Raw genomic sequence first — 12,818 nt, 5'->3', positions numbered from 1 at the left:
GCTGAAGCTGAAGAGGCTTCATCAGTGCTCACATCGTGTTCCTATTGAAGCTCAAAACTCCATAACCTCCAAACCAACCCACGATGGAGACGCTCCTCCATAACCTCCAAATCAACCCACGATGGAGATGCTCCTCCAAACCAACCCACGATGGAGATGCTCCTCCAAACCAACCCATGATGGAGACGCTCCTCCAAATCAACCCACGATGGAGATAACCTCCAAATCAACCCACGATGGAGACGCTCCTCCAAATCAACCCACGATGGAGACGCTCCTCCATAACCTCCAAACCAACCCACGATGGAGACGCTCCTCCATAACCTCCAAACCAACCCACGATGGAGACGCTCCTCCAAATCAACCCACGATGGAGACGCTCCTCCATAACCTCCAAACCAACCCACGATGGAAACGCTGCCTGATCTGGAGTTGGTCAGGAGGACTGTTTTAGACAAACAGCTGAACTTGTAGTTCTTCTCTGCAGTGTAGTCGTCGTAGTAAAATCTCACCCTACATGTAGGGATGTAACTGTTAGAATAGGCCAAGCTTATACTATTAGAATTAATCTGTTGAGCACCATCAAGATTTCAGTTTATTTCTGTTGGAAACTCCTTTTTTTTCCCCCCACTGTAGAGAGATTTTTTTTGATGTCACAAAACCAGTTTTAACCAGAAACTCTGGTACAAAAAATTAAATTTTCTAAATATTGATGCTAAACATGATTTCAGTTCAACAGTTTATTGTGCTGAATTGTAGACAGAAGAAGAAAAAGGTCAAATTATACAACAGGAAAGGAAACTGCATTTTTTCTGATCCAAGCATTGTATAAACTGAGGTAAATAGAAACGATATGGCTGCTGCAGGAATATAAAGTGCAGAAGAACTGGAGAGAAAAGACAAGAACACATTAAATAAGGAAAACCCAGTGAATGTAGGTTCCATGAAAACATGTTAAATAAAAAACGGCAGTAGGTGGAGTTCCATTAAAGGGAAAACGGGAGGAACGGTTCAGCTACAAGTTTAAAATACGGAGCAAAATCCAGCAGAAAGGTTCAGGTTCTGAAGGAAATGAGACCCGAACGGACTCCTACAATTCTAGGAAACACCCACACCGTCATCCCTGCCTCTAAAAATACAAATTCTCTCCAATCCAAACTGGTAAACTGCTTCTAACTGGTCCAAACACTAATGCAGCGTTATTCTACTCAGGGGGAAACAGCTTCAGTCCTGAAGACAGAAATTAAATTAGACAAAGATTTCATAAATAGATTCAGACATTAAATGCAGAACAAAGAAAACTAAACTTTAAGAGCAGAAACTGAGCAACACGTATGGCTTTGTTCAGATTGTTCCGTTTTTGAAGATCTTGTTGGAAAAAAGGATGAAATTTAAAGTTTTCAAGCAATAAAAGATCAAAAATACGCAAATATAATCACACATTTACCTGGTCTGGCTTTAATTAATGGGAGGCTGTTTGTGGAAGGGAATATTATTAATAATAATAATAAAAATAATAACAACAATAATAATGCTGAAATGTGGATCAACACAATCAAAAATGTGGTCGGAAACAAGAAGTTGGCTCTCATTGGAAACGAGAAAGTCTTGTGAATTTGTGACATTTTTTAGTTTAAGTGTATACAATAAAACGTGGAAATAATTCATCTGTGAAACAGAACCGGTTCCAGCCTGAACAGTTGGTCTGAGCCGAGTCTCTGTTAGACTGAAGGTAGATTTAATTTGAAATAAGACGTTTAAAGCTGCAGGTAAACGATCTTCTGCCCTCACCTCTGTATAAAAGCGTGATGTTCTGCCACAGATCAGAAGGAAAACTGAACATTTCTAGATGAGAATATTGAACCTGAAGAGACGGATATTTGATTCATCTAAAAACTTATGGCTTATATTCCAGCATTTAACCTACAAAATATTACTTAGATTTTAAAAGACTTTTCCTGACCAGGAGGATCCTTCAAACATCACTTAGTTTCTTACATTTTGATGTTTTATTTAGTTTTGTAGTAAATGTGAGTATCTGGAGGACAAACTGGAACTGAAGCTTCAAACATTGGTATTTTGGCACCAATGGTGAAAATAATCCAGAACTTATTACCAGAAAGCTGCAGGTTAAACACAGAGCTTCCTCTTTTAAAGCAGAAGTAATAATAAGAATCCAGCTGAAGGGATTCATTTCATCCAAAGATCTCCAAACTCCTCCGATGTCTTCAGCTCATCACAACCAAACATCAGAAGGTTCCAAATGGTGTCTGGTGTTTACCAGATGTTCATTAGTGGTTTGTATTTTATAATCATCTCTTCTTTCATAAATCTGCTTGTTTTTCTGGATAAATCCTCCTTAAACCATCAGGTAAACGTCTGAGGTTCCAGATGAACACATGAATCCGTGAGTCCAGTTAATGGCAGTAAAATGAAAACATGCTGAGAAGACTTTAGTCTGGAGGTTCAGTAAGAGACTCCATCAGAAGGAGATGTTCCTCATCCATCCCTCTGCTGGGGAGGAGATCTCTGCTGCTGCTGCTGCTGTGGTGGGGGTGGTGGTGGTTGCTGTTGTTGTTGTTGTTGTGGTGGTGGTTGTTGTTGTGGCTGCTGCTGGTCCTTGGTGGGAGCGTAGTAAAGCTCCAGAGGTTTCCTCACCTTCCAGTATTTGTCATTGACCAACTCCAGAGTCAGAGAACCATTGAGAGTCTGACAGGAAGGAAGGAAGGAAGGAAAACAAGAGTAGGAGGATGAACAGCAGGAAACAGAAATACAGTTAGAGGTCTGTTTGTCCACATTCGTGGACTTCTGTCTCCACACCAACACCACAGAAATAAACCTTAATTAGTCAGCAGTGGAAAAGAATCAGGATTTTTGACTACAGAAAATTACAACAGTCATTTTACAACAGGGAAAAATTTAAGCAGCTCTGATAATCTGAAAAAATAGAAGTCATATCTTGACTTATTTTTTTAAACTCATATTGAACCCCTGTAACACCTGAGCAGCAGGTTTAGAGGGCTGGAAGTTAGCAGCTAACAGGTAGCTGATAGTAAAGGATAAATGTGGCATCTATATAAAACAGATCTACAATAAAGACCTAAAAGTTTAACAGATAAATGGTTCAAATTCACCTACAAGTAACAGAAACCATGTTAAAATGCTGAACTAAGGGTAGATAGATGGATAATCAATGCTAAACAGTGAAAATAATCAAGAAAAATGCAGAAATGAATGGCAGAAATATAACTAAAAATAATGAATACAACGTTAAGCTGAGCTACAAGTAGGTGGAAAGCTAATTTACAGTTAAATAATGAACTAAAAACATCTGGAGAGATAATGTACAGTTAAATAATGAACTAAAAGCCATGAACAGCAGTAGAATAAGTTATTTTCTGTTACTCACAGAGAACTGTCCTCCTCTGGTCAGGATGTAGATGGTGTACTGTTTCTCACTGATGCTGCTCAGACTGCTCCCTCCTTCTCCTCCTTCCTCCCTTCCTCTGTCCTCCACTTCTCCATCGCTCCGTCGCTCCTCCAGAGCGATTCTCAGCGCCAGGTATTTGGACAGGTGATCCACGGTGGCGTTGGCCGTCGTCTTCACGTACCTGGAGCATGGAAGGTACATCTGCTCAGGTAGGAAGCATCTGGTCACCTCCTCATTCAGCTACATCTAGTCACATATTCACTCCCAGCAGCTTCACCTCCAACATCTACTCTACTCTTTATATTATTATTATTATTATTATTATAATATAGAACTTAGAGCAAAAACAAGCTGTGGACAGAATTATGTCGCGGAAATATAACCACATAACTCCCATCCTCCAATCCCTCCACTGGCTCCCCGTGCACCTCCGTATTGATTTCAAACTTCTTTTATTTGTTTTTAAATGCCTCCATGGTTTGTGATCTGCTGGTTCCCTACAACCCTTTTCGCTCACTGAGGTCAGCAGATCAAGCTCTACTGGTTGTGCCTATGACCAAAAAGAAACTGAGAGGTGATCGTGCTTTTTCTGTAGAATGAGCTCCCACTAAATATCAGACTGGCTGATTAAAAACACATTTTTTTAACTTGGCGTATGGCTCAGCTTAGAGCTGACTTTTACTGTACAACCTGTGTCTTATCTCTTATTTTTATACTCACATTATTTTATTTGTATTTTTTATTTGGTTATTTATTCTTTTATTCTATTATTTAATGTGTACAGCACTTTGATCGACAGTGTTGTTTTAAAGTGCTTTAGAAATAAAGTTGGATTGGATTGGATTGGATTATATCTAATACTAACCCTCTGAACCTGCTCAGATGCTTTAAAAAGGCCTGTTAACTTTAAAAAAAGACACAAAATTATACCATCGATCAGCCACAAACCTGGAAAACTAAACGTTGGATTTTAAACTTTTTAACTCCTTCAACTACTTACCTGTTATGTTCTGTCAAAAACCTGAACCTAACTAATCCTGAAACATGGTATTTCATAAACACATTAATAACTGAGCAGAGACTAGCAGGAACATGAAGGAACCTCTTCTCAGCTGATAGTGGAGCTGACAGGAGTCAAACATGGATAAATAATGAACTATGAGACAGAGAACATTATTCTGATCATATCTGAGATTCCAGGATCAAAGTTCTGCACAGAGTCGAGACTTTTACAATCAAATAAACTGTGCTCATGCTTTTCATTTTTCTATGAATAATGGCATTATAACGGTCAGACTGTACAGAGAATGTTTAGTTCTCTGCTTCTAGTCCTGATGGTTCTGTTTCCATGGAGATGCAGGATGTTAGACAGAAACAGAAAAACACCCAGAAACAGCTCAGAGGTTCAAAAGGTTTTACAGAGTGTGATGTTATTGAAGAGATCTATCTTCTCCTTCTGAAATGTGATAATAATTCAGATCTGTCTGTCCTCTAAAACTGGATAACGAGGTCTGACCAGGGCTAACGTGGTCCCACCTGGTCTGGCTGTAGTCCTGGTCCTGGACCAGCTGTGGATGAGGTCTGAACACCAGCTCTATCTCAGATCCCGGTCCTTCTTTGTGGCGTCTCAGAGGAGGAGTGGGACTCCCGCTGTCCCCCTCGGGCCCCGATCCATCCTCGGAGCCGCGGGGACGCTTCCGGCTCGGCCCGGCCTCGGGGGGCATCTGGTCCCGGGGGTGGGGGGCGTGTGAGGGGGCGGAGTCATGGGACAGGTGTGAGCGGGAGTCTCCGTTATCCTCCCCACCGCTGAAGGTGGTGTTATCACTCTCCTGGGTGGGCTTCTTCACCCGGTGGTTCCTGGAGACACGAGAACGTTCAGCAGGACAAAGACAGAAGAAGAAAAGGACAGGCAGAGGACAACAGAGACATGAGAACGTTCAGCAGGACAAAGACACAGAAGAAGAAGAAAAGGACAGGCAGGGGACAACAGAGACATGAGAACGTTCAGCAGGACAAAGACACAGAAGAAGAAGAAAAGGACAGGCAGGGGACAACAGAGACATGAGAACGTTCAGCAGGACAAAGACACAGAAGAAGAAGAAAAGGACAGGCAGGGGACAACAGAGACATGAGAACGTTCAGCAGGACAAAGACAGAAGAAGAAAAGGACAGGCAGGAGACAACAGAGACATGAGAACGTTCACAGGATTCCCACTCTTTCCCTGAAATGATTTTCCAGGACTTTTCCAGGACATTTCCAGCAGCTACAGACACGTTATCACATCAGACACTAATACATTCCCGTCCCCCTCATTCTTTGGAAGTGTTCTTTACTACAGCTGTAACCTGCATTTACCCAGATTGTTTCTGTATTTATTACTCAGACATCTGATGTGCAGTCTATGGCTATAATTTATCTATGAAAAATAATTATGACAAATGTATGACAGAATAATGCAAACACACCCACAGATTACAGCGTAGCACTTAGCGCTTCACTAGCATGACAAACTGGAGTTACAGTGTTCAACTGGGTAATTCCCAACTCATCTTTCTCTTCTCTCTTACTTTCTCTGGTGCAATTCATTTAAAAATATTTGTATATTTTCAATAAATCACTGAAAAACTATTTCCTTTGTTTCATGTCAGTTTACTGCACAACTCAGATTTTTTACACATCTGGCACCTGCATTTCTCAAACATAGTTAAAATCAAAATCACTGCCAAAATACCCAAGCACATCATAAAATGTCATAAATATAACCCAAATATCAAAATAAAACTTTATCCTGCAGTGCAATAAGGTCAATATAAAACAATGTGATTCTAATAAAAATGCTCCTCCAAGAAGTTGCTCAGTTATTTTAGCTTCTTGATCCCTGCTAGCGGTTCAAATGAACATGTCATAGTTCCAGTCTTCTCCTCTTCCCTGAGGTCTCTGTGCACATCTCACTCTGTTGACAACTACTTTTATTGGAAATTACAGAGATTAAGTCGACATGAAAAGTGGTTAATGTCTCTAATTTCTTCTCTCCATCTATCTGTGCACATAGTAATACAACAGAATTCCTCATGTTGTTTTCATTCCCTTATTTGTGTCAGACAGTAAAACAGGTGTGAACTACTGAGTGAAACGTGGTCCATTCAGATTCCCTGTTAAACTCCCGCTGTGCTGAAATCACAGATGTTGCATCTCACAGCCAATCAGGAAGCGACACGCCCACTAGAACTCTCCTCTGCTGTCACTCCACGGAGGACAGAGAGGATCCTGTGGCCGCCCATGGGACAGAAAACCCTCACACTGGTGGACCAACACTAGCCACACTTTTCAGCTAACAGTCACTAGTTTTATCTCCAGGCGATCAGTCCTTAACGGGGTCTGAAAAGTCGCTAAACTGGAAGAACTGGGATGCAGAACTGCTGGAAGCGGAAACGCAGATTTGATTGGCTGGTAGCGTCACGTGGGGCGCTGCACCGGCTAGAGGCACAGAAGCGCTATTATATATATATTATTATACATATTATATGCCTGAATGCTGCCCAGAAGAGGACAACACACATGCATGCACAGAACTTTTAACACGTTTGTATTGACAGGGGGAGGATAAATATTTTACAGGATAAGTTCACCATTTCCAGGACATTTGACCTTTTTTCTCATTTTCCATATGTTTGACTGGAAAATTGGTCAGTCATTTTCCAGGTTTTCCAGGACGCATGGGAACCCTGGTTCAGCAGGACAAAGACAGAAGAAGAAAAGGATGGGAAGGAGACAACAGAGACATGAAGGAACAAAGACACTGAGACACAGTCCACCTGTTCAGAGTCATCATTCAAGTTTAAATCTTATGTCCCTTCAGAATAAATCTAATCACAGAGAAAATCACAGCAGTAGAATGATGATGTTTTAAGTTATTACTGATGGTTGTACGTGGATGAGAACCAACAGGAGATAAATCTGCTTTATTTTAAGAGTGGAACTAAATCTGACTTGTAGCTGGGATTTCAGCTGTTGCTCTCCATCTATCAGACCCCTTAAAATACTACACATTTCTCTGATTTCACACAAAAGTCCAATAAAAGTAATAAAGCTCATTTTATGGTTGCAAGGTGACAGGATGCTGTCAAAGTCAGATTATACAGGAAATACCTCCAGCTCTGACAGGAAGTTTACTGAAACTCAGGAGTAAATGTGGCTGGAATTATTACTGACACTCTGACAAATAAATCCAAACTGGTCCATAATTTACAGAAACACCCAGAATATCTATTATTATACATGAGGTTATATTATTATATATGAGGTTATATATTATTATTGATGAGGTTATATATTATTATATGTGAGGTTATATATTATTATATATGAGGTTATATATTAGTATTTATGACATTATATATTAATATACATGAGGTTATATATTATCATATAAGAGGTTGTATATATTATATATTGTTATTTAAGGACCTGTAATATATATATATATGCTGGCTAGTTTATGGTTATATTTATGAGGTTATATATATTATATACTGTTATTTATGGACCTGTAACGGGCCTGCTGGCGCAGACCCTCCTCGATGCTGGAGCTCAGGGCCTCCTTGTTGTGGAGTCTGTTGAGCCTGTCCAGGACTCGGCGCTGGTGGGCTTCGTACTCGTCTCGGCTCGGGTAGATCTTGGAGATCAGAGCGTCGAAGTTTGCGTCTCTGCGTAGAGAACGTCTGGAGACCAGCTTCTTCCTGCAAGTCGGACACTCCTTGTTCCTGAGCAGAAAGAAGTCCTCAGCTTGGATCTTGACCATGGATGGGATTTAAAATCTAAAAACTAACAGTTTAAATGTTTACCTCCCAGCTGAACGGTCATTATTTATTTTCTCGGTACCTAAGCGCCCAGAAATCTGTTTTATAACTAAACCAGGGGTCTGACTGTAGAATTCTGCTGTCACTAAAATAAGAAGCACAATCCCACTAACAGAAACTAAAGTTTATAGAAGATCTAAATGAACCGATTCATATTATTAATATTTAATAATAGAACCGTTATATTCATGTTCTATATTAATTTTCTGCTCTTCTGTTAAACACAGACAATCTGGGTGTTATCTGTGTGTGAATGAAGATGAAATGATTCATAATCAATTAATCTATAAAATGATCAACAGACTAAATGAACTGTGAGTTAAAGCTTTACTAACAGCTGAGAGACTTGATAATAAGAAAGATTTATAGCTGAATTATAAATCTCTTGATATGATCCAACCTGACTGGTTGGACAAACTGGAACACAATTAATCCCAAATAACAATCGTTCAGCACATCCTCAAAAAATTTCCCTTTGGATTGTCTATCTATCTATCTATCTATCTATCTATCTATCTATCTATCTATCTATCTATCTATCTATCTATCTATCTATCTATCTATCTATCTATAATCTATAATGTATCTCCTCACCCTGATCTCAGAGCAGTGACGATGCATTCGGAGCAGAACCGATGGAGACACTCCTTGGTGGTCATGGTGTTCTTCAGCATGTCCAGACAGATGGGACACATGAGCTCACTGTGGAGGGACCGAGGAGACACCGCCACCTCCGTGCCGTCAATGATGGCCTCCTGGACACAGAGAGACACATCACCACACCTGGACAGAAGATCACCTATACCTGTTTCTAAAGAAGAACCCTCTAAACCCTCAAAATAAGAAGCTTTTAGACGTAATAACATGGAGGCATCTAAATGGTTTGTCAAACACTAAATCATGTGACTGAACCTGTAAACCCTGCATCAGGTCTGACAGCCTTGTTATCTGGAAGGAAAATCACTACATGGTCCATTTATCAGCCTGAAACTGGAAAAACAGGAAGGAGCATCACATGTTCAACAGAAAAATTGTGTGATGTACAAAGCATGAAAAATAGACAAATCTAAGTTTAAAATGTGATATTTCACTAAAATCACTTTATTTTCTGCATGCCACAACAGAAAAAAAAAACTCTCCAACAGTTGACTGACTAACCCTAACCCTCTAAATTATAAACTGAGGTTCTCCTCGATGCAACCATGAAGACTAGAAGTGACTGAGATGAAACCAACAGACCCTAATGTGGACTCCTCAGCTGAACTGCAGGCAGTGTTTTACAGAGCAGAGAGGCCATGAGGATGGAAACTCATTTATTATTTTGTTTATTGTGTGAAATTAATGATCAGAGAAATTCTACTTTACATGTTTTAATGATTTATGAAATAACCCCCATATCACGCTGCAGGAGAACCTCTGAGTTCTGTACCTCCAGGTAGGATGGGGCTGAACTCTACGTTAGATGGAGGACATCAGGAGGAAAATAAGAGATTCAAAAAACATTAGAGATAAAACTGTTGTCTGTAAACTGTGATGACAGATTGGACAATAAACACCTGGTTTACCTGAAGGATTAACATCTGGTTTACCTGAAGGACAAACACCTGGTTTACCTAAAGGATTAACACCTGGTTTACCTGAAGGACTAACACCTGGTTTACCTGAAGGACTAACACCTGGTTTACCTGAAGGACTAACACCTGGTTTACCTGAAGGACTAACACCTGGTTTACCTGAAGGACTAACACCTGGTTTACCTGAAGGACTAACACCTGGTTTACCTGAAGGACTAACACCTGGTTTACCTGGGGGCTCCTGTGCAGCTCGTACAGACTCAGTTCCCAGGTCTTACTAGGGGTCTGGATGTTGACAGGAGCTGCCATGGATGCTGGTTCCACAGTCCTCCCTGGAGACAGAGACATATGGACGGTATAATAGAGACAGACTCTGTTCAGCTGTAGACTGTAATATTCATCCAGTCTGACACGAATCTCTCTATCTGTTCTACATCTATGTCAGTGTTCACTCAGAGGCCTGATAATAAACTGGATGCAGTAAATAATGTTAATAATGTTAATAATGTAATCTGAACTGAGTCACACCAACAACACATAAAAATCATACATCACACTAAACATGGAGATGATCTCTAAACTATAGTAAATCCAGTCAGAAATTCTTTTTCAGTCAAAAACTAACATTTAAAGTTTACAGCTTCTCAAATGTGATGTTTTGGTGTTTTTCCTGCAAAAGAAAATTAGTCTTTTTTTCCTCGTTTTAGCTGAAATTTCTGAGAAAAAACACAGCAGAAATAAAGTTTAGAAAGGAATTAATTCAGACATGATATCATCAGGTGATGTTTTACTGGTAATATGGATATACATATAAACTAATAATATAGATTCAGGGTTTAATGCAGTAAAAACAGCAGAAACTGAGTAACTCCGGTCCCCTGTCTACAGATAAACTTCATCTCGATTCAAAGCAACCAACTAGTTTTGTGAAGTTTATCTCTTTACTCATTAAAAGCAGAATTAATTCCATTCCTAAATGTAGATTTAATGAGTTAATTAGCAGAGAACCAAACTACATTCCTAGATGTAGATTTAAATCAGTAAATGAACAGTAATATAAACCCGTACTCACCTGGTGATGAGGAGGACAGCTGACTGAGGAGATAAACACAGAAACACACAGAAAACTGGTCCCTAAAACACAACAACTCCACACAGCGGGGCTTGTTTCCAGCCGGAGTCTCTACAGTGTCTGCAGAGGGGGTTTAGGATGAGGTCGGACTCCGTTAGATGAGGAAAAACACCAGAAAACATCCAGAACGGAACATTTTCAGAATCATCTGCTAGCAAACGTTAGCCAGTCTTCTTCTTCTTCTCCCCAGAACAGCTCGCCTCCACCCGGCTGCTGCTCACCCTCTGTCCGCAGCACTGACCTCCAGCGGCCACACGGTGCATTACAACAGGAAACGAAAACAAACTGTCTCCAGGCTTTTAGTATAACTCATAAAATTCATCACTTTATAAAAGAATAGCTCTTTATTTATGCTTTTTACATAACAAGAATCACTTTATGATTTAGATACGTGACCTGAAAAAAGCAAAATGATCTTAAAGATGAATGTGTTCTAAAGAACAGCATTCCCTCAGCTCCTCAGTACCTGGTTCTAGAGTCCATTTATAGGGGTTTTCCATCGGGGTGGAGTCCGTTTGGAGTCGGAGCCAGTGCCCGACCTGGCACCGGTTTTTTGTCTTTCCACCAGCGGAGCTGCGGCTCCGGGCTCCAAAAACTGGGGCTGTTTCGGGCACCAACTCGTTGCTGGGCCAGAGTTGGCCAGAGTTGAAAACTGAGCACGTCACGGGCAGGGGGCGGGGTTACGGTGACCGACGATCAACGGCGAAAACACAGAAGCAAGCCAAGCGAATAGTAGTAATGTTTAGTGTTTGTGTTTTGAAAACCGGTAGATATAGACGCCAAATCCAAGCAGCAGCGGTGGAGCAAACAGGTGTAGCTACAATTACAGGGTCAGTTACAGGTGGAGTTACAGGTGGAGTTACAGTTACATGTGGAGTTAGAGGTGTAGCTACAGGTGTAAACTGATCAGTGAATCCTGCAGTCTTTAACTCCAGGCTTCATATGAGTCAGACAGGTCTGTTCTTGTTGTTCTTGTTGTTTTGTTTTTCTGATTCCAGTCAGAACCGGATCAACCAGTTTTACTGAGATATTAATAGATATTGATATTAATAATGAGGTTGAAACTGAAATTCTTCCTCAGTCTGAACAAGAAAGCTTCTACTATATATATATATATATATATATATATATATGTATATATATATATATATATGTATATATATATATATATATGTATATATATATATATATATATGTATATATATATATATATATATATATGTATATATATATATATATATGTATATATATATATATATATATATATACATATATATATATATATATATACATATATATATATATATATATATATATATATATATATATATATATATACATATATATATATATATATATATATATATATATATATATATATATATATATATATATATATATATATATATATATATATATATATATATATATATATATATATATATATATATATATATATACAGTTGTGCTCATAAGTTTACATACCCTGGCAGAATTTATGATTTCTTGGTAATTTTTCAGAATGACTTCAAATTGGCACAAAGTGGTGAAAAGACGAGAAAATTACCACAATAAATGCATGTTGACCAGAAATGAGGCAAAAATGTAAAATAACCCCACAGGAAGAAAATATTATGAAAAAAGGATGTAAAATGACTCCAGAAAGGGTCATTATAATAAATAAACAGATATAAATGACACCAGGTCATCATGTGTTTACTATTAAACTGTTCAGCTCATCAGGAATACTGGGTTTCTGTTTCATCAACATGGAGTCATGGTTTGGATTTTTCTGAAATTCGAAAACTGAATTTCCCAAAAC

At 39.2% G+C, this 12,818-nt stretch overlaps 1 protein-coding gene across 2 annotated transcripts; it reads right to left on the bottom strand.

Moving 5' to 3' along the window:
* Positions 1–725: 725 nt before the first annotated feature.
* On the bottom strand, positions 726–11,666 carry LOC111568552 (E3 ubiquitin-protein ligase RING2-A-like). Of its 2 annotated transcripts, XM_023270245.3 has the most exons (8): positions 11,463–11,666; positions 10,937–11,237; positions 10,096–10,196; positions 8,885–9,045; positions 7,979–8,194; positions 4,967–5,287; positions 3,410–3,611; positions 726–2,709 (listed from the first exon to the last, which is right to left on the bottom strand). In XM_023270245.3, exons 3-8 carry the CDS (start codon positions 10,171–10,173, stop codon positions 2,500–2,502), a joined length of 1,188 nt encoding a protein of 395 aa, XP_023126013.2. In that variant the 5' UTR covers positions 10,174–10,196; positions 10,937–11,237; positions 11,463–11,666; the 3' UTR covers positions 726–2,499. The 2 variants fall into 2 exon arrangements, with proteins under 2 accessions (XP_023126013.2, XP_023126012.2); XM_023270244.3 differs by having other exon boundaries at positions 10,937–11,666.
* Between the last annotated feature and the right edge of the window lie 1,152 nt (positions 11,667–12,818).

Source organism: Amphiprion ocellaris, chromosome 15 (genome assembly GCF_022539595.1).
Source record: "Amphiprion ocellaris isolate individual 3 ecotype Okinawa chromosome 15, ASM2253959v1, whole genome shotgun sequence".
Lineage (NCBI taxonomy): Eukaryota > Metazoa > Chordata > Actinopteri > Pomacentridae > Amphiprion > Amphiprion ocellaris.
Note: the sequence above shows the minus strand (reverse complement) of the source record. Positions and strands in the feature narration are given on the sequence as shown.

Excerpts from the sequence above, each read along its gene's own strand:
- LOC111568552 (XM_023270244.3), bottom strand. The coding sequence starts at position 10,173 with ATGGCAGCTCCTGTCAACATCCAGACCCCTAGTAAGACCTGGGAACTG. Across the intron at positions 9,046-10,095 it reads AGCTGCACAGGAGCCCCCAG|GAGGCCATCATTGACGGCAC; the intron begins GTAAACCAGGTG and ends CTCTGTGTCCAG. Across the intron at positions 5,288-7,978 it reads CGCCAGCAGGCCCGTTACAG|GAACCACCGGGTGAAGAAGC; the intron begins GTCCATAAATAA and ends TCGTGTCTCCAG.